The sequence below is a fragment of the Falco naumanni genome, chromosome 11 (assembly GCF_017639655.2).
Source record: "Falco naumanni isolate bFalNau1 chromosome 11, bFalNau1.pat, whole genome shotgun sequence".
In the NCBI taxonomy this organism is placed as follows: Eukaryota; Metazoa; Chordata; class Aves; order Falconiformes; family Falconidae; genus Falco; species Falco naumanni.
Genome location: NC_054064.1, coordinates 28611575 through 28632243, shown reverse-complemented (window position 1 = coordinate 28632243; position 20669 = coordinate 28611575). Strand labels below are relative to the sequence as shown.

At 39.5% G+C, this 20669-nt stretch overlaps 1 protein-coding gene across 2 annotated transcripts in view; it reads right to left on the bottom strand.

Moving 5' to 3' along the window:
- Positions 1-570: 570 nt before the first annotated feature.
- The window catches only part of PODN (podocan), a 28311-nt gene continuing 8212 nt past the window's right edge, over positions 571-20669 (bottom strand). For both annotated transcript variants that reach the window (XM_040610762.1, XM_040610763.1), the window contains 8 exons: positions 19344-19408; positions 15050-15159; positions 12653-12809; positions 10535-10650; positions 7864-8521; positions 5065-5213; positions 2978-3179; positions 571-1660 (listed from right to left, as the gene is read on the bottom strand). In XM_040610762.1, coding sequence (XP_040466696.1) covers positions 3011-3179; positions 5065-5213; positions 7864-8521; positions 10535-10650; positions 12653-12809; positions 15050-15159; positions 19344-19408 — 1424 coding nt within the window. In that variant the 3' untranslated portion in view covers positions 571-1660; positions 2978-3010. The remainder of the gene's footprint in view (positions 1661-2977; positions 3180-5064; positions 5214-7863; positions 8522-10534; positions 10651-12652; positions 12810-15049; positions 15160-19343; positions 19409-20669) is intronic.

Sequence of the window (20669 nt, the reverse complement as noted above, 5' to 3'; positions counted from 1 at the left end):
AAAGGGATTCTGGGGCACATGACTTCTCATAGAATCAGTTTGAGGGACTGAAGTTTAAGGATAATCAAGCAGTTTTCCATAAAACTGTACAAATTTGCATATTCTCAGCTTGATCAGGAGCATAATAAATTGGTCTCTTTCACCAAAGACTAGCAGAACTTCCACTGGGCTTTGCTGGAGATAGCTGGTTGATCTGAACTATATTCTGTAAATATTTTATGTAGAAATCTATCCCAAAAGTCAGTTGGAAGGCTATTTTATTGTATAGCCGAAATTCAAAAATGTGGGGGTTTTGCAATTTTTAGAGCCAAGCTTTTTTTTTTTTTTTCCAGGAAGCAATCTTTCCTTCTATGATTCATGATCATGTTGAATTGTCTAAGGTAGGAAATATCAGATTGAAATTACTGTCATGTGCTATGGGAACCCAAAGGAGAGTGCAGAACCAGATCTTCTCCAGACGGAAAAAACTTAAGCCAACTGTGTTTCCAAGTAAATCCTGGAATGCAGTATGCAAAACAACATGTGTTCAATCAGAAATCCTCAAAAGAAAAGACCATTTCATGAAGCAGATTAGCTGCCTCAGATGAAGGACATTTTAATCAAATAAGCAACTTGCCATCCAGGTACCTCTGTAGGTCTTTTTTTCCTTGGTTTCTTTATTTTCCATGATACCAACGGGAGCTGAGAATACTCAACACCATAAAACACGTGAGGCTTTAAGAGCATATGACAGCAGGCACTGTCTCCAGAGTTGAACTAAACAGAAATTTCTCTTGTTTTCTCTTAAGATGCCCCACATTCACTTATCTCTTTTGCTTCATTAGTCTCACTTCAGACTCTTAACGTGAATGATACACAAGATGTGAAAAATTCTACCACATATATTAAACTGCATACTGTTACTCAATCTCCTGGACATACCTTCAGAGACATCCACACAACTCCCACATGGGCAAACAACGGCAAGACAAAAACCTTACCAAAGCTCTAGAAGGCAGACATACAGATTTTTTATATATATTCACAACAGCATTTGTTTTATCTTAAAACCTTTCTAAAACAGGCATGTACTGCAGGCTTTGGCAGTAGAGATAAAATATTATGGGATCCAGCCTTACTTTTTTTTTTGCATCCAAATATACACATTGTTAGAGGAATAGTTGCATCCAGAATTATTACTGCTGCTTGATGACCAAAATGCCTCATACAGTGCTCCACACATGAAACTACTGTTGATATCCATCTCGCCTGATCAGCAACAGCTTCTTTGAGGTGGAGGAAAAGAAAAGAAGCATATAAATGGTTCGCTTAAGATGCAGTGACAAAAACAGCATTTGAAGGCATGTGTTCAAAACAGTCCCATATTGTTATTACAGATGGAAACAGTGAAGGAAGAGAAACAGAAGAAACAAAAGCCAGCTTTTGTGAGTTCCAGAGCAATCCCTTATGATCCGTGGTCTTGTATAAGATGATTTGGAAGCTTTGGAAAGGCATTCAGGGTCTCTCCCTGAATAAGGCACTGTAACACACTGTCTTCCATGAGCCTGGCCCAGTGCCATGACAGTTTCTGCGTAATTCATTGCACATTTTGCTAAGTGTTCTCTGTATATCTATATAGATATATACACATAGACATATATGTAATTTTCCGTATGCTTTCCTGTAAAACATCAGAAAAACAAAATCAATTACATAATGGAATACAGAATCCAGAATATGCTAAACATAGTACCTGCTGACATGTCACACGTGCCCCAAACTAAACAAGAGATGCACTGATTCAGAAATTTTATGCACTTTAAGTCTGTAGACATAAATTATTTCTTCTCTCACAAAGTTTTCATATAGCCCAGCCAGGAGTTCTAGTGTTTGACTTTCCAAGAAGCTTCTGCCCTTTTCAAGCCCCATTATCTTTTCAACATATTAGCACTATTCCTAGTAATTCCTTGTGTCATTCTCCATGACAAAATATCCATTAGGGACAAAACTAAACATTTTTTTTCTAGTCTTGGAGTTTACATCTCCAAAAGTAGACAGTAGTGTCTTGAACCTCATCATCTTTGAACACCAAATGCTTAAGAGATGCATTAAGCACTTCCCTATTCTTCTAATGGAAAAACGCACGTTCTTCAAACATCATTATCCCTTCATCACTTCTGCCGTTGAAAAGAAATAAGGTTCAGCTAGAGAGATTGAGTGGCTGGCCAGATTGTTTACGGAATAGTGAGATCTTAAGTTCAATTACCAGTCTGGAATCAAAATCAGTAGCAATCACAACCTGTAACTGGCCAGAGGCCTTTCAATGAATCTGGATGAAGTGAGCAATGAACCCTCACCAAGACTTACCAGCAGCAAAAGCACAGGCTGTTGTGAGGACTGGTTATCCTGGACCAGCCCTGCATACCACCTCCAAAAGTGATCTGAAGCAGATATTCTTTCCCCAAGAAATATACCAAGTATAGAATTATCTTCCCACTCCAAGTGGTCAGTACTTGAAATAGAGGTTATAATCTTAGTGCTGTGTTTAAACAGACACTGATGGGTCTATCCTTCTTTTATTTGGTTCATTTTTTTAACCCATTTTCAGCTCACATGGTCTTCTGCATCAGTACGCTTCACAGTTTGGTTTTTTGTTTTCCTTAACTCGCTGCTTAAAAATACCATGAAATACCATGTCATTTTCAGTTATCAGAATTAGTAAATAATGACCTTCACATTTACCTATTGTGCGGCTATAAGATGAAGCCACTATGAACAGTCCACTGCCTGTGACAAAACACAGATATATACTATTTTGTTTCACAAAATAATGTATTTTCAACCCTTTTTGATTCTGCATTTCCCAGTCATGTTTTAGTGGCAGTCTTTGAGCCTAGGGCTCAGACACCCACTTGTTTCAGTCATACTTGTGAATTGGGATTATTTACACAAGAGCCTGAGAACTGGGTCCTTGATTTAACTAAACTACAGCTGTTACCTCCCACATGATGTGATTGTGTGAATTCACATTTTATCTCAGTTCTTCTTCCTCTATCTCATCTTCCACTTCCTCTTCTGAGTCATCTTTATTCTTTGAACTGTTGCTGAATTCAAGGTTCCCTTCAATATCCAGTACCTGTAAGTGCTTTAGGTTTTGGAAGGTACTTTCCTTCAGTGCTCCAACTGCAATCTTATTAAACCTTAAAAAAAAAACAAAAAAGGCCTTCCTGTCAAAATAAACCCATTTTTATATCCAACAGAATTGTTCCTAGATGAGACTAGGAAGAAACCATTCTCCAGAGTTACTCGAACTTACACTGACCCAAGTTACTCTAACTTTTCACTCACCCACAACAGTACTCTAGAAGTCCTGACTCCTCTGGATGGAAAAAGGAAGGGAAAGCAGGTACTGATTAGCAAGCAGGCAAATGCAGTGACTGAACAAAGTTTGCTGACAGCACTGTATCATCGCAAAGGACCTTGCAAGAAAATACTGGGAAACATTAAGTATCTTGCACTGAATTCAAGGTCACTGACTGAGCTTTCAAAAAAACACTTTTCCCTGCCCCAGTCCCTCTTCCCCCTTCTAGAACTGTATTCTGCAAAGAAAAAAAAAATCATAACATTGGAAATCCTCCCCTACAAATTCTTTCTCTTGGTATTTCGCTGTCTCCTTCCCAGAGAGGAAAGGCATCTGCTCCATAGCACACATTTCAAAGTGTAACTTGATTTTTCACGAGATTCTGTGTCTTCCCTTGATAGTTTGATTCTTCTCCCAAAAAACTCAAAATACTGGTACAAAGTATCCCTTTAGAAACAAACCAATATGCGATAACTTTTCATCTGTTATTTGGGTTTCCAACAATATAAACAAACCAATCTGCAATTTAAGAACCTCTCACATATACTGCTTGGTCTGTTACTCTCAAACATGCTTAAAATTTTATTCTGTCTAATACTTCAGATGTATATTATTATTTCACGTCACTGCAGTGATTAATAGCCACCCATTAAGAAATACAACTTCGCTTGGGTGGAGTTACCTCCTAAATATGTTAGCAAAACAGTTTTGCAAATTCCTTTTTTCTCTTTATATAGAAATATAGAATGTGGTATGCGGTTTCTGGTTTGCATCCAAGCATTCACTAAAATCTCATAAATGCGAGCAGCTGAATAGACAGACTGCTCTAATTTACACCAGACTTTGTAATTTTATTTGCTTGGTATAGAACCATTCATCCAAAAAGTTATGCTTCAGAACTATCCAGAACTACAGAATAGTTTAGTTGCACACAGACAAAATAAGGCCATATTTAGTCTGGTGCAGCAGGCAGCCTAGGCTTTTTGAACACATCCACTGGATCAGCTTAATCAAATATTCTGTAAGGGTTCATAAATTACTTCTAAGCAATATTTTCAGTAACGTTCCATCAGATTAAAACTGAATATATTACTAAGCCAGATTCTTGCTTCACTTCTTGTGGTATAAATCACTGCTTAAATCAGTTACATTACTGTGAGTTTACATTATATGTTAAAAAAGTTCAGTATCTGTCACCTATAAAAACAAAGTCCTTGTCCAACTGACAGAGTAGGAAAAAACCCAGAAAGGTTTCTAAACTTAGTTACATAACTGTCACAGTCGTAACTTGTCATTTGTTTCTGACAAAACCATCAAAGGAATACACACAACTTCAAGACTAGTCATACATGCCTCACTAGAGGGGGACTTTGCCAAAAGCCAGGGCTAACAGACAGGCAAAGCTACAGTCCTACAAGTGGACTGTAAACTTTTAGCTCACAGCTGAATACTGGAATATGACATAACATTAAACATTAATTTCCCAGAATTTCTAACATGCCCAGTCCATTCTAATAAGCAAAGGAAGGACAAACTCTCCGAAGAGAAAGAGCTTATTATGTGTATCCATGACTTTTCTGAGCATAGTTTCACCATACATTACTGTAAAACAAAGTTGTTTATTTAGAAAGTTAAGATTTTAAATACTTTCTAAAAAGTAAGCAGTTACAAAGTGGATCAAAAAGAAAAAAATCTTGTGTGCTGAAGTGGAAACTTGACCTTACCTGAGGTAAATCCCCTTTATTTTGGGTGTGGATTCAAAAGCATTCTCTGAAATCGTTGTGATCCTGTTGTTCTGAAGATACAGATATTCTAGAGATTCTGGCAGGTCTGATGGGATAGAAGTCAGCTGGTTGCCAGCCATGTCTAGTGACTGCAAGGAAGAGACAACAAGGGGCCAAATAAATAATTGAATTTAAATATTATCAGCACTCCAAAAAGAGATTTTGGACATTTTGGACATTTGACAACAAATGAGCTTCCAAAGGCTGGCTCTATACACCACCACCACACCCCCCCTCCTTTGGAAGTTTATCCATTGCTTTTTATACATATACACATAAGTCTATAAAAATACGTACATACATATATATGTACTTATAAAAAAACTTAGTATAGTAACAGTGAAGAAGTGAGACGTTTATGCAAAGCTTATCCAGGATTTTTTGTTTGAAAATCAACTGGAAACAGGCTTTATTTTTTGTATGGTACAAAAATTGGTGAGTCCTGCTTCAGAATCTCCCTTCTGGTGAGGTCAAGAAAATGACAAACACTGTGTACAGTGGAAACTACAAATTGTCAGCTGTGCAGAAAGGTTCAGTTTGAGTTCATGGTGGAAAAAGTGAAGTGATATTTATTATAGCATAAACTAATTTAATCTACCTCTAATTTGCATCAAGGTAAGTGTGGCCATGGCAACTCTGCTTTCTTACACTACTAGTTAGCATCATGATTTCACAGGAGACATCATGCTGTTTTGTTTAGGAGTTCCAACATTTCTTTATCTCTGTCCCCAGGCTTTAGCCCATGCCTGCTTTAAGTGAATTAAAAGCAGACTGGGTTTCAGATATGCTTGATATGACGTGCCTTTTGATATTCCTTGGAAGCTGCTGCTGCAAATGCTTCCCTAGCTCAGGTTAGTGAATACTTATGAGTTACGCATAAAAACATACGGAAATATTCTAACATGGAGAATGTATGAAGACATCAGGACTAAAGGCCATGATCACTTCTCAGATTAATCACATTCAAGAAAATGGATCAATACTAGCATTTTGTCATGCTGTATTGCAGCATTTTCATAGCACCGAGCTGACACAACAGTTACACATTATTCAGAGTCACACTCCTACAAATGATTGTCATGATTTCAGTGTTTTCAATTTCCATATAATCCCAGTCTGGCAAACAATTATGTAAATGCCTAGCTTTGGAATTGCAGATAGTCTTCAGTGATTTCCATGGAAACAGTGTCACTGAAGCGTATGCGAAGTACACGCATGATCAGGATCTTATGTGATGGTTATTTGTCAAATCCACTCCAGTGCACCAACTCATAAACCAATTGCACAGTTAAGGCCTTAATTATAAAAAAGATTCATATATATGATCCTGGAAACAGGTAGTAAGTAACACTGTTCCAGAAAAAAGCAACAGACAAAAATGCATTGTTAGTCTAACAGAATTTTAAGTCTGTGCTACTATCTTAACCTTGTTTAATATGCACAGGGTTTGCTGTGGGGTAGGTACAACTGAAAGGCCAATATTTGAATCAGCAACTCATTACTCTGGTTTGACACTGACTACAAGGGAGTGACAGGAGAATAAAAGTAACATGAAGTAGCTATGAATCAGGCCTTCTGAGAAGGAAAGCTTGTCATTCCAACCAGCAACTAAAGCTGCCTAACAGGTCTCATGACCCACTTTTGTTCGAAAACAACAAACAAATCAGGTGACAGTGCCTACATTTTATTAAGCACTGCAGTGAAATAATTCCAGCATCTGTAATGCCCAACAGCATCTTCCCTCCATACTACTTTTCATCTTAGATATATTTACACCCCCACACCCCAACACCTCTACAGATACTATTGCTGCATTGCTGACACATGTTAATTGAAAAACAACCTATTTACTCCCGGAAACAACCGAAAGGGAAATGTTCACATAGATAAACATTTGGATTGTCTGAAAACACACTGGGGGCCAGTGTGACATACGCTTGATGTCCCTTACCCCTGCTCTACTCTGAGATGTACAAACTTTGCCAGTACAGTGACCTAACCATATGCATCCTAGATGGTTGCCATATGACATAGGTAATACCTTCTACTGCGGGAAACAGGCTGTTGCCTAAAAGGAAATGCAAGACAAATCCTTCAGCCAGCATAACAATTCTGAAAGGTCACTTTGCACAGCACAAATGTGATTGTTCCTGCCTGCCTTATGGTTTGTGTTTAACTTTCTCCAACAATTAAGCAAATGAGAAGACTGCTGATTGAATCCAGACCTCCTAGCTGCTATCCAGGTGCCTTAGCCAGCTGAGCTGCTAAATCCTACAGCTTGGCCTGTCTGACTATAAGCTGATGTGGGGGCTTTGAGAATTAAGAGTGTTTTTGTTTATGCATTCCTTCCTCCTGCTGTCTCTCTTCAGAGCTGATTTTAAACCTTTTGGGAGACAAGCTATTTGAAAGACCTAATTTCAGTTTTAATGACAACATTCACTAATTTTATCTGAAAATATAGGACACCATTAGGGTTCAGAAACAAAGATATCTTTACATTTCCCTCCCAGAATTAGGAGTGCATTGGTGGACCACCACCCTGGTCAGCAGTGGGCAGTACTCACCTCGGGCACAACAGCACATCATTTCTACTCTAGAAACAGAGATTGTAGCACCTAGAATGCAACCCCAAAACATGAGGACCATGCACACCTGCTATTGCTGCTATACAAACTGGCTTAGGCAGACAGACAAGGACATCAGCATTACTAAAACAATTAGAGAAGGTGCTGTTTCTACCTGGAGACTGCTGAGTTCTCTCCACGCTCTTGAATAAATTGAATTTACTTTCAGTTTATTGTTGCTCAAATACAGTTCCCGCAGCTTTGTCATCCCAGACAAAGTCCCTTTTGGGATAATGCTTATCTCATTCTCCTTCAGCTTCAGAATCTGCAAGTTCTTTGGAAAGCCAAAGGGCACGGTGTGGAGATTGTTTCCAGAAAGATCCAAGGACTTTAGTTGCCTCAGTTTACGGAAGGCCTCCCGATGGATCTGGGGACTTTTGAGTTTATTGTAGCTCAGGTTCAGCTCTTCAAGGAAGTAAGTGGTGGCAAAGTCATTCCTGTTAATCTCAGAGATCTGATTATGAAGGATCATAAGTGTTTTCACTCGCCGGGGCAGCCCGCTGGGAATCCTTTCCAGCATGTTGTTGTACAGGTGGACAGTGTGCAGCTTCTTTAAGCCTTGGAAGGCTAAGGGATGAATACCTCGGGCTTTTAACTTGTTATTGTGGAGCAGAAGGTACTCCAGGTTCTTAATTTGGGTCAAGACATCTCTGCCAATCACCTTAATTGCATTCTTCTCCAGGTGGAGGAGGACAATGTTTCGAGGTAAACCACTTGGAATTTGTGAGAGGTTATTGCTGGACAAATCCAGATATTCGAGACTAGACAATTTCCTTGGGAAAGCAGAAAAGAGAACACTCTTCATTTAGATTCTGCAATGTGAAACAATAACCAACTCCCGCCAGGATTTTACAATCTTTGCTTTAGAGTCTTTTTACCCAACACAGCTCCCACTACTGCCCATTTCTGTCTCATGATATGACTGATTTGGACAGCAAAGCAGGGAGCTCCCGTACTGCCATTAGGGATCAGGACTAGGCACCACCATTGCTCCCCAGCCATACTAGCCAGAGAACCCGCTGGAGTCCACAGACATTTAGCCACTGGGCTGAGACCTGAGATCAGTTTTGCAGCCTACTGTTATCTCATTTGACACCACAGGCAGCAACATATGAGCAATTTCAGTGAACAAATACCACAAGAACGACACCATGGGAGCACCACCAGAACACAGAATTTAGCTCTCAGGTTCACAAAAATGTAGTCTGAGCATGAGTAATTTCTGTCTCTCTGAAAGTGTGTATTGAAACTGAAATGCAGGTCTGCTTTATAGATGAAGAAATATTACTCTTACGAAAAGCAGAAATGCTAATTCAGTGTCCTAGGCTAAGGCAGTGAACTTCTCCTGACCCTCCAGCATTATGGAAGCGACTCAGGGCTAGAGCTGCTTTGTGTAAGCTACTGAATCTGGATTCCACGGACTCAGTTGAGGCTAAAATAAATCCTTAGACCAGCCATTTATACCAACTGGATGTGGACCAATGGCATTATATGCCAGGACTGAGAAGCCTTGTATTCCCTTGTATTTCAAGTCAGTTTCTCGTTCAAATGAGACTTTTGATCTGCATGGCACTACATAACCCACTGCAGATGACTAGAAAGTTTTCAGGAAATGCGAGAACTAATGCATTACAGACATTACTTACTGGTTACTACACTGCCATTCACAGCTATCCAAGAATGCTCTGAATGAGCAAATATACTCTATGGGTAAAGCACTTCATTGATGCAAGTTGTAACGTTTCCCCAGTTTGGGTACATCTCAATAGCACTGTGCTGTGCTGCACAGACAGTACCATGAGAGCAAGGAGCAATACCCACCCCTTCTGCTATGACTTGTGCCTCAGCTACAGCCACTGTACTCTGTTCACCAGAATCTTAACGGAAATGGTACGTCCAACATAACCTGGAGGTGGACACAACACGGCTAAGGTAAATTACTAAGGGAGGTTTCTGGAACTGGGAAGTGGAAAAGTAAAGCACAGTTTGATACATTTTCATGTACGGAGATCAGAAAAGGTTACAGAATTAAGCTATGGGCAGGACAGATTATGTGATCTAAATTTTCAGGTAGAACAAGGGCAGCACTCCGTGCAAGCAGAGACACAAATGTTAACTTTTTGAAGTGCTAAGTCCCAGGCTAAATTTAGGACAGCCAAAGGCTATTTTTGCTGCACCAGTTTGTAGCAAAGCTTTTGCAGCCATCTGGCTATTGAACAGCACCATTGCATCCCTGCCTACTCCAACAACCATCTGCCCTGAGGTATAGCTGTGCCAGATGAATTCACAACTGTGTATCTGTGGCTGCTTTCAAGTCACCTTCACGGAAACACAGAAGTGGCTTTAGCAAAGACGAAGGTCTGGCCTAAACTTCCAGTGAACTGCCCTAGAACTGGGAAGTCCCAAGGAACCTCACTTTTGACTGGTTCGGAAGAACAGAGACCAGCTTTCAACATTGTTCTACGTGGCCTTTTCCCAGAAGGCACTTAGTACCTGGTGCAGTCGGGTCTGTGGCAATCAGGGAGCGATGCAGTCTGATGTTCAGTGTTGTGTCTTTTGTATAAAAGTATTCTGCAGTGTGAATTCAAACTGCTCACCCAGACCTTTGCTTTCGAATGGCAGCATCTGAATCTAAGCCTTTTCACATAGACTTAGCAGAGACATGCATATCATCATGCAGGTTTTACTAAATGTACTTTTTAAGTTTTACTTTATTCAGCAGATGTACTACTGTACCAGAAGAGATAGACAGACACAAAGGTACAAACTACAAATCTCAGTCTCACCAGAAAGTTTCATTGTCCATTCCTTCATTAGTCAAGTAGTTATTCTGTAAATACAGCTCCCGCAGACCTGTAAGTTCACTGAAGGCTCCTTTGGGAATCTTCTCTAGCTTGTTGTTCTAGAGTCACCAGAAGCACAAAGCACGTTATTTGGCATGAAACAACACAGGACATTCAGGTTCTGCTCAACTAACACCAGGCAGTGAAACTTCAAAAGGGCTAGACATAAGATATTTCAGGGGGCTTATAATTAAGAAATAAATACTAATGCTAGACTGAAATATTACAACCTATTTTTATTGATTCCTCATGGAATCTTTGGGCTAAGGAGTTAGAATTTAGTCCCTGCCCCCCAGAAAGTTTTATTCTGTACTTGTAGTCTTTCCACCTACGTACAAATGTATAATGTAAGCTAGGCAACTACCTCTGGAGCTTGCTCAAAACTTCTGGATTTTCTAAGACAGATTTCATCATAAAGAATTAGGTTGGAAGCTGGGAACGAGCCATCCTTCTATCATTAATAGCATTCCAAAAGGTACAGTTAGTTCCTGCAATGTAGATTCCAAAATAATTATTCCTATTGCCTTAGTGTCACTTTGGAGTAGCCTGCAGGCAGACACACAAAAAAATATAAAACTAAATCCCACTTAGAAATTTCAAATCAGAACTCTAGGAATTAGAAAAGGATAAACCACCAGGAATTATGAAAGGATGTATAGAACACTGACACTGAATTTGTTAAACTTCCCAGAATCCATGTCTATACAATAACATGACGGACAGACTGGAGTAGATTCATGTGACAACTAATATAAAGTGGATATCACCAAAGACAGATGTGGCTGAGTGTCTCAATGAATAGTGAAAGGAAAAAAGAAAAAAGGATCTGTCCCATCTAAGGTACACCTTTTAGACACTTTTGGTCCACCATTGGCTGTCTCTCATTTCTCACTGTCCTGTTTTTTCCCCAGTCAAAATATAAAGGTAAATGTTACTACTGAGAGGCAGTGCACTTGAAAACAAAATGTGCGTTTCTCTCTTCAGCTCCTCCACCCTTAACACAACTGGTGACAGCAGGGAAGGACGGGAGTTCAGAGTGTAGTCCTTGCAGTCTGAGACCCCGTTGGGAACTAATGATTACAATAAATGGCCATAAAATTCAGGGGACTAGTAACTTCACACTTTGCAGAGAAAGTCCAGCAGTTTGAAAGATCAGACTGCCTTTACTTTTCTTCAAGCTGGAAAAGCCTGTTTTCCAGAAGACTTTAATGGGAATTAGTGGTGAAATGTTCAAGGGAAAAGAAAGCTGGGAGGCAACACAGAACTGCCTAAGTCCAGGGGCTGATAACAGACTCCAGTCTACCCAAGTCCAAGGAGCTGTCAACACCAGGAGCAAGCAGAACCACGACTCCCCACTGCTGCAGCTCTCCCATTGTTAACAAGACCGGGATCTCTAGCACAGACATGATGAAGCATTTTTATCAAAATCAGATGACACAGAATTCAAAATGCTGGAGACTAGTTAATACCACAGCTTCTGCTATTGCAGTATTGCTGGAGGAGTTGTAGCAGTAAAGACCCACTGATCCAAACTTCCTCTGTTGTCTGAATTGCCAGTTCAGTAGCAAACAAAAATCACTGATGCTAGGAAACAGTAGTCTATGTGAAATCAGTCAGCGAACAAAGCTAGTACATAGCGGGTGAGCAGCTGTCAGGAGAAAGAGCATGGTCAGTGGCAAACTTAACTGTGAGGCCAGTCACCGGATAGCCATGGAGAATGATCTACCTTCCTGTACTAGTACGCATTAGTATCACTATATGCAAGGAAGAGACCAACAATGCTACCACACAGGCATCTGCAATACATTCCCCTGAAAACACAGAAAAGCATTTTTGTCCCCTGTGAGCATTTTTGTGTTTTGCAAAAACACACTGTTACTACTTATGAACAAAAAAGTAAGGACACGGGAGACAGCTACTGTTGAGGATGTAGCAAATGAGACAATGGGCCTGGGAACGTTTCCAAGCACAATGAAATGGCTTGGCTGTATGGTTTGAATCCCATACAAACACGGTACTTTGTCACAATTGTAAAGGAATACAAAACCTTGCTGTCATTACCTTTAAGTGTAATTTATATAGTGCTGGAGGGAGATTCTTTGGAACATACTTCAAGAAATTGCTGGACATGATGAGTATCTCCACATTATCAGAGCCATTGAACATATTATCAGGTAACCCAGCATCTGAAAGTTTGTTGTTATGAAGATATACAGATCTATTGGAAAGAGGAAAAAGATGAAGTAAAACAGATAGTGAGATCTGAGGCTTTTTGTTCACCAAGAGAAAGTTCTTTGAAAACTATATTTCAATCTTTTCTTCTTTTCCTGAGGTAATTAGATTTGTTTTTAAAATGTGCCCTTTAATTTAGCAAGGGGCATAGCATGCAAAACCAAATGGCTGGTCCAAATACTCTCTGAAATTTATGCCTATTGAAATTCCAGACCTGGATGTGAATACAAATTTCACAAGTAGCCTTATCTTCTTAAAAAGAAACAAAGTGCAAGTCTGGGATTGTGCAGTGCTTTGCAACAAAGAATGGCAGCGTGGTGGCCTTACTCAAGAGGGTTAAAACTAATCTCTGATTAAATAGATATGCCCCCAATTTTAACTTCTATTTGGAATTAAATCTGGGCTTCTTGGGCTTGAAAAAAATCAACCTGTAGATCTTTATAGAAAGGGCTGTCTCTCACCCCTCCATTCTTTCTGCCCCTCACGAAGGCTGGAAATACCCAGGAAACAGTTTCTCTCTTACTCCTAGAACTCAGAAAGGCATAGAATATTGACAGAAAGACAGCAGATTTACTCAGACTGGAAGAGTTTTGGTTTTTATTGAACTGTTGGGATCAAGAGAAAGAGAGCTTCTTATTTTCTCTTTGCTCTTCTTACTTTTAACCTTTAATACTCACAGAAATGTTTCTCCAGTCAGATTTTCAAAAACGGATTTATTCTTTTTTACACAGGTTTTAATTCCGTACAAAACAATAGACCCCTGTGAAGTTATTTCTGCTTTTCATTGCCTTAACTGCTAAATGAATTCATTTGACTTCTTTTTAACAAAATAAATTACAGGATTTTATTGACTTTGACTGCCTCTTCCTTTCCCATGTTTACCCCAATATGCAGCAGGCAACTAAAACTGTAGAGACAGGTTAAAACTGCAAAAGAGCACAGTGTCAAAGTGCACTTTCTTAACTTGTTCTTGGATTCTCTGCCAGTTGCAGGGAACTTGGCAACTTCCTTCTGGAAGGAAGAAAAGGCTCAGTGTGGAAACACAATTGTGTGCTCACACGCTCCAGGGAGTTCAGAGCCACACTGAAAATATTGTTCACCCTGCATGGTCAGCTGTACTTTTAACTCACAAATATTTGCCTTTCTGAAAACCTTGCTTTCCAAATAATCAGTCTGAGACTGATGAACTCTGCTGAGGGCAAATAAACAAACTGAAACAACTGTGTTAGGATTTTATATCAGCAATCTTGGAAATCAATGGGTTACTGTTCTGACTAAAACGAGTGCTGGTATAGGAAAGTGTGAAAATCACTTCAGAAGAGTACAGGAATTTTAATATGAAATCAAAATACAGCAGCTTCTGCAACTCAGGTTAAAGAACACATACATAAATCTAGATTCTTTCATGATTTGATACTGCCAGAAATCAGTGAGTGACTCAGCCTTTTCAGCTACCAAGACCCTATGAGACTAAAGGCCTAGGAAGTACAGAGTGGGAATAGGGAGTTCTCCAGTTCATCACAAGACTGGGCTCTGGGAGTTCAACTGGGTCAGCTATTATTAACTACTTCCAAACTTCCAAACGCTTGGGCGCATAGATCGCTACCAGGAGTTTGAGATGTCTTTGCAGGATTTAGATGCTGCAGTGCCCACACAGATTACTCAAAATGCCTTCGGAAAATCACCTCCCAGATCTATGTGCATCTGAATTTGAGATGGGCCAATGTGCTGCACTGGATGCAGCTGAGAAAATCACAACCTGAAACTAGCAGAGACCTGTGAAACGAGATCTGAGGGTATGAACCACTTCTGAAGGTGCTAAAGGTTTAGCTTTGATATAGTTGAATTATATTCAGCTACGCTGAGTGCTATACTCTTAACCTGATTCTATTTATTTAAATTAATGGACTACAACAAAACTAGAGATTTCTGAACAGTTAGTCTCCATTTTGAGAAACCAAAGTTGTTCTTTTCAAACTCATAACAAATAAAATGGAGACAATTTAAATTTTATCTATGTAAGTGTCTGGCAGCTAGTAAAAGCCCTTGGAATGTGTTTGTCTGAGAGATTATTTGATCTTTCATGCTGGGAATAACAAACAGTCAGCTTCTTTCCAAAAAACATATGTAGGCAATAACGTGGTTTAGCCAGATAGTTTCTTATCACCCACCAACTGCACCCAACCAGTGGCAGAACACTTATTGTTTTACTTCCCAATCCGTCACCTCAAGTTTGGTTTCTGTCCAAATGTGAGCCCATATATCTTGGTGAGATAATTGGCTGCAAAATCTGCACTGATCAAGGTATTTGGTAGGAATTTCGGAGCCACTGTTAGCTGTAAAAGAAATATACAATTAAATGCAACAATGTTTTAATCAATTATTAGACCAGCAACATAACACTTGCAACTTTATTTTCGCTAAACAGGCAAAAATAAATTAAACTAAATACAGATTACATGAACAAAAACAAATTGTCCTCACTCACTAATATCTCCAGGAAGGAGACAGACTTTTGCTTAGAGATATGTGAATGTTTGTTTTAGTTGGAAGAGTCCTGTCTCTTTTTGATAGAAGAAGTCAAGAAATTGTTATTCAGAGAGCAAACACTTTGTTTCTTGTTGTTCCTAACTCCCCAGTCTGCTGTGCCAAAAAAATCCAACCCACCTCACAGTGGCCTACTACTTACTCTCTTATGAAAGTAAAATGTGGGGGGAAGTGTCACTTCATATGTCTGTTCCAATATTGCATACATTTACAATGATCTTTTCAATGGAGGATTCAGGTTCCCAAAGGACAGGGATGCTTCTGAGCCATGGAATATCAAATGGGACTTCAAAGCAAAGACCTACTGTACAGTGATATTTTGTTCATTAAACAAGCGATGTATCAGAAACAAAATATAGAAAGGTCCTGTCTCGAAAACTTTATGAGAGGTATGGGATTTGATGTGTTTGCGCCTGGTCTATTGCGATTTTCACCAGTGGTTTAAAAAAATAATGCTAGGAACATCTGCATCTGAACAAAAATTGGTGGAGTAAAAACTAGTGATCAAAAAAGCTCAGTTTTACAGAGCATCCAGAAAATACAACAGCTAGATTCACTGCGGGTGCTAATAGCAAAGCCATTCAGCTAGAAACCAGGAATACGGGTTATAATACAGGCTGGAGAACAGTCTTCTGGAAAGCATAAACCCAGATTTATGCATCAAGATTAAACCCTTGGGTAACAGATGCTGTAGTAGATACGACCCTTGAGTACATAAGCAGAAGACTATAATGAATTGCCGTAGGCAGGTGCAATCACAGTGGCTACAGAAGTCAAATACAGCACTAATGAAACCACTCTTAACAGTATTTTATGTACACACTGAAGGGCTCTGGAGAGAACATCTTTTCTAGGGAGACAGTGAATTCTTTGTCATCTAAAGCTTTGAGATCAGGATGGGAAACTTGGGCAATGGAAGAGATCTGCCTTCTGACCTGCCTGAACTTTTTTGAATCTGTAAAGCTTCTTCCTCACAGCGCTGTTGTGTGATACAGTCCTTACAGCCAGCAAGGCACAGCAAGACTCACAGGATGAGAAAATGATTTTTCAAATTTTTACTACCATAAAACTGCAATTGGTTATTAATAATAGTGTAAAACAAAAAATATCTAAAAGATGAACAACGTGTGAGAGAACAGACACTTTATTGGAGAACTACCTAACCTGAGCCTTCAACTACATATTTACCTAAAGTTTGCCTAGAACTCTCTTTACTAGTTTGACAAGTGTGCATTGACGGACCATATCCATGAACCTGTCATTTACTGGACTCATAATACAGTCCTATTTTTGAAAGATAAAAGTACATTATTTTCAGGTTTTCATTTTCACCTGTGGCAAACCCTCCATCCGTAAGCTGTCTTAAACACTTAATGGCCACAAACACAAGAAAGATCTCTCCCGCAAATCACATTCCTATCAGTACTTCCAGACAGTATGTAAGCCGTGGAAACAGGCATCCTATGTATTACTACAGTTGCCACAGTACTGCTCTAGGCCTTACCAGTAATCTCTCACCTCCTGATCTGGGAGAGATGATTTCAGGGAAGTGGATAAAGGCACTCATCTCCAACTAGGAAGGTCTGACAGTGCCTCAGGAAGTAGTAAGACTCTACCGTGACATAATATTGAGGATTCAAACACAGGAAACAGACTTAATCACTTTCATACACAGTGGCACATTAAAGCTTTCCTCCAGAAACACGGTCTGTTAGGTCATAACTTTTACACAAAACAAAGGGCATGGCTCAGATATGTGAAATGAGAAATATCAGAACCACAAGAAAGGGGAAAGAGAAAGAGAAGTTTCATCCAAAAAGAGTTTTCACTTGCTCAGGAATTTGCTTTGGCATTTCAGCACTTAAGTCATGAGACTAACTGATCTTCACTGGTTGACTGCTTGAAGGATTAACGCTGGATTGTTGTGCTAGCACAAATAAAGTTGACTGAGTAAGTTTGACTGGTATATTGCCTAATAAGTAGCAATTTGCATTTCTCCAGCTGCAATTTTTTTGCAGCTTTACTGCTGGATCTGCCTTTCCATATGGCAGATAGTGTTTCTCCACTGTTAACTAATGAGTTAACCAATGAATTCAGCAGGATTATACAAAAGTTATTACTAGATTTGGAACAAGTTTCCTTGCTTATAACAAGCTTTGATATAAACAGAAGTACTGGATGCAGGTGAATCCCATTTCACTTTGGAGATACTGAGGAATGTAAAACCTTCTGTCACCCAAATCACCAGCTTACCAGTAAATAGTAATGACAGCTCAGGACGCAGACTACAGTTTGGTGGAAGAGATTTCTGTTACAACATGTGATAGATACAAATTATGAGAGTGAGGTGAAAAATTGAAAAGGAAACTACAGCATCCATTCTTTACTTGAAGTACTTTTTACTCATAAGCCACAGAAGGATAATAGTCTATTATGATTTCTTTTCTCCCACCAGCTATGCTAGTTTAACAAAAGAAAATTTAGCTATGTCTGATGGGATCACAATTGAAGATAAAGCAGCATTAAGATAATCCATAAAACAAGGAGCAAACTACCAGCAAATCCCTGCTCTCCTCCAGATACCAGAGTTACTTGATCTGCAGTGTTTCCTGCTGTAGAATGGATGCAGTCTGAAGCCAATCTGGTTTGTCCTGGCTTGTGATTTATAAAGAAATGTGTTATTTTTGTAGGTCCACAACTTCTCACTATAACTAGTTCTGACATTCGCTGACGTTTGCATTTTCTTTTGGGATCCTTTCCTCTCTGCAGTAAAGCCAGAAAAACCAAACACTTTGTTTTGTCACACAGGGAAAATTGGAGTGCAAAGTTCTGGAATATTAGTCACAGTCTGGCTTGTTCCTTTTTATGGAGTTATTAACTGCCAAGACTGTTATATGGAAATGGTGCTTGAAAGGGAGAAAAGAACACAATGTTACTGTACTAAGGAATGGGTTCTATTCTCAATCACTCCATACAGAAATCTATGGAGTGATTCTGGATGTGTCTTGGCCTGACTGAAACCTGAATGTGGCCACATGTATATAAACAAAACATCAAAAGGTCACAGATTTTAAGAGGATAATAAAATATATATACAGACATGTATATAAATGTATCTATATAAAGAGAGAGAGGGAGGGATGGAAGGGCAGGGGTTTTGTAGACAAAAGAAGCTCTGCCTGATGTTTTAACTTATACTTTTCTGTGGCATCCCAGTTTCTTCTGTAGGAAGTATTTGTGGACAATCGCTGGGGATAAAGACAGACATAATGGGAACCACCCAGAGGTAAGGATATGTGAGAAGTTATTTCCTAGCCTTGGCAGGAAAGATGTGCTTCTGTCATGACATCCAACTTGGATCATTAATAGGAAAGCACCTAGGACCTTCTCCGTTAAAAAAAAATTAAACTCCTACCGGAGCAGCTAAAAGGATAAATTGATAAATCGCAGTTTCACTCTGTGTGGGTATCCCTGCCCCACCCCCATCAGACCTAATAAGAATGGGAGCCAGGGAAAATTGGATAGCTTTTCACAGATCTTGATGGCTTAAACACAGGTTTTAGGACATGTTTGTTCACAGATTTTTCAACCAGCCTCATCTGATGAGATATTTCATATCATTACCACACAGCTTATTTGCATACAGGCAGCTACCAAACCTGCATGCAGCTGGTCCAAAGCCTACTGAAGACAGTGGTAATTTATAAATGCAGGGGCTCTCTGTACCTCCCTACACACATAAGGGAAACCTTTCACCAGTTGCACAAATAAGTAAGTGTTCAAAATATACCGGCATGTGTACCCTCTATTTTTTTAGCATACTGATTGTCTTGACCTTAGATGAACCTGCAATGGAGTATCACTTTAGCACAATTTTATGTAGGGTGTATGTTTTAAAAGAATTGAAGGCTTGCTTATTTAACTTTCAGAACTCAATTAGAAAAGAACTCTGAAAGCCTTCTGAGCCTCTTACCTTATTGTTTGCCAGGTACAGGTAATTCAGGTTCTCCAGATGCTCAAATGCTTCCTCTGGTAACCCTTAAAAACAGGAATAACTGATCAGTGACATTGGCACCTTATTGCCTCTCTGAGTGAAAATACCAGAAGGCAGCTTTCTCTCTCAGACAATACCTTTAATGCAAGATTTAAATATTTTTCATTGCCACTGAAACGATCTAATTCAGACCTATTGTTGCCTTTGGTGGTTTTTTTTTTAATTAAAAAACAAAACAAAACAAAAACATAGACTGGTAATAGCAATGGAGGACCATTAAAAATCCTAAGCATGCAAGGCTTGTGGCCAACCCCACTGGCAAGGCTCAGGTACAGAGCTGTGTAGACTTGCTGCGCAGCCAATTATCGGAGCTTGCAGCAACCATGCTATCTGAAAAGCTTCTTTTGTCGTTTGCTCATGAATCTGAAAATCATTTTTCTTGGAAGGACATAATCCGAGGCGGTTTAATGATCAGTCTGATCTATGACCACTATGTTGGCAAAATAACACCAGTATCTGCATGTCATAACCCTTCTCTTGTTCTGCTACCCCACAATCCAGATAGCCACGCAGTAACCAGCTGAGAGCTGAACTCGGAGCTTACCCTCCCCCAATAATTATTAATTTTCAGCTGAATCGCTCCACATCCAGCTGATCACACAAGCACAATTGCTGTCACAGTGGAAAGGCTGCAAATAACATTTTCACCTGGCACTTAGATAACTGTAAGTCAAAGGTGAAGCTATTTCCCACGTCAAAACACACTGGAAACTCGGGGCTGCACTGAAGCTTGTGAAAGAAACATCAGGCCTCAAAAGGTAATAATGTCAAAGTCTGAATCAATTAAGCACAGCCCTCCTTGTGCCATGTAAGAGTGCTGTGGTTTGGGTCCCATGCATCATATGCCCACATTCTCAATAAAGGCTGTTCTCTATCAGTGGAATAGGGATAGCAACAGCATTCAGAGCAACTGGGTAACGTACAAGTTAACAACTGCAGCTTTTGTATTGCATATCCTCCCCTCTTACTATTCACTCCAGTTCCTCTGTCTCTTTTGCTTTCCTTTACAAACCCCTTAAGCTTCTCTAATAAGCACATGACTCAGCAAGCAAAACCCACCTACAAAGATCAAAATGGTTTTAGAAGGGTAGAAGTTGTTTTATTTGCAATAATTATACTAAATTCAACAAGGACTGAACTGGACTGAACTGCACCAACTGACTGACTAGACTGAACTAAACAAGTGGACTAAGAAACAAGGTCAGTCAGAAGGAAATCATTCAGCGTGTAGATGTTTCTGGTTCT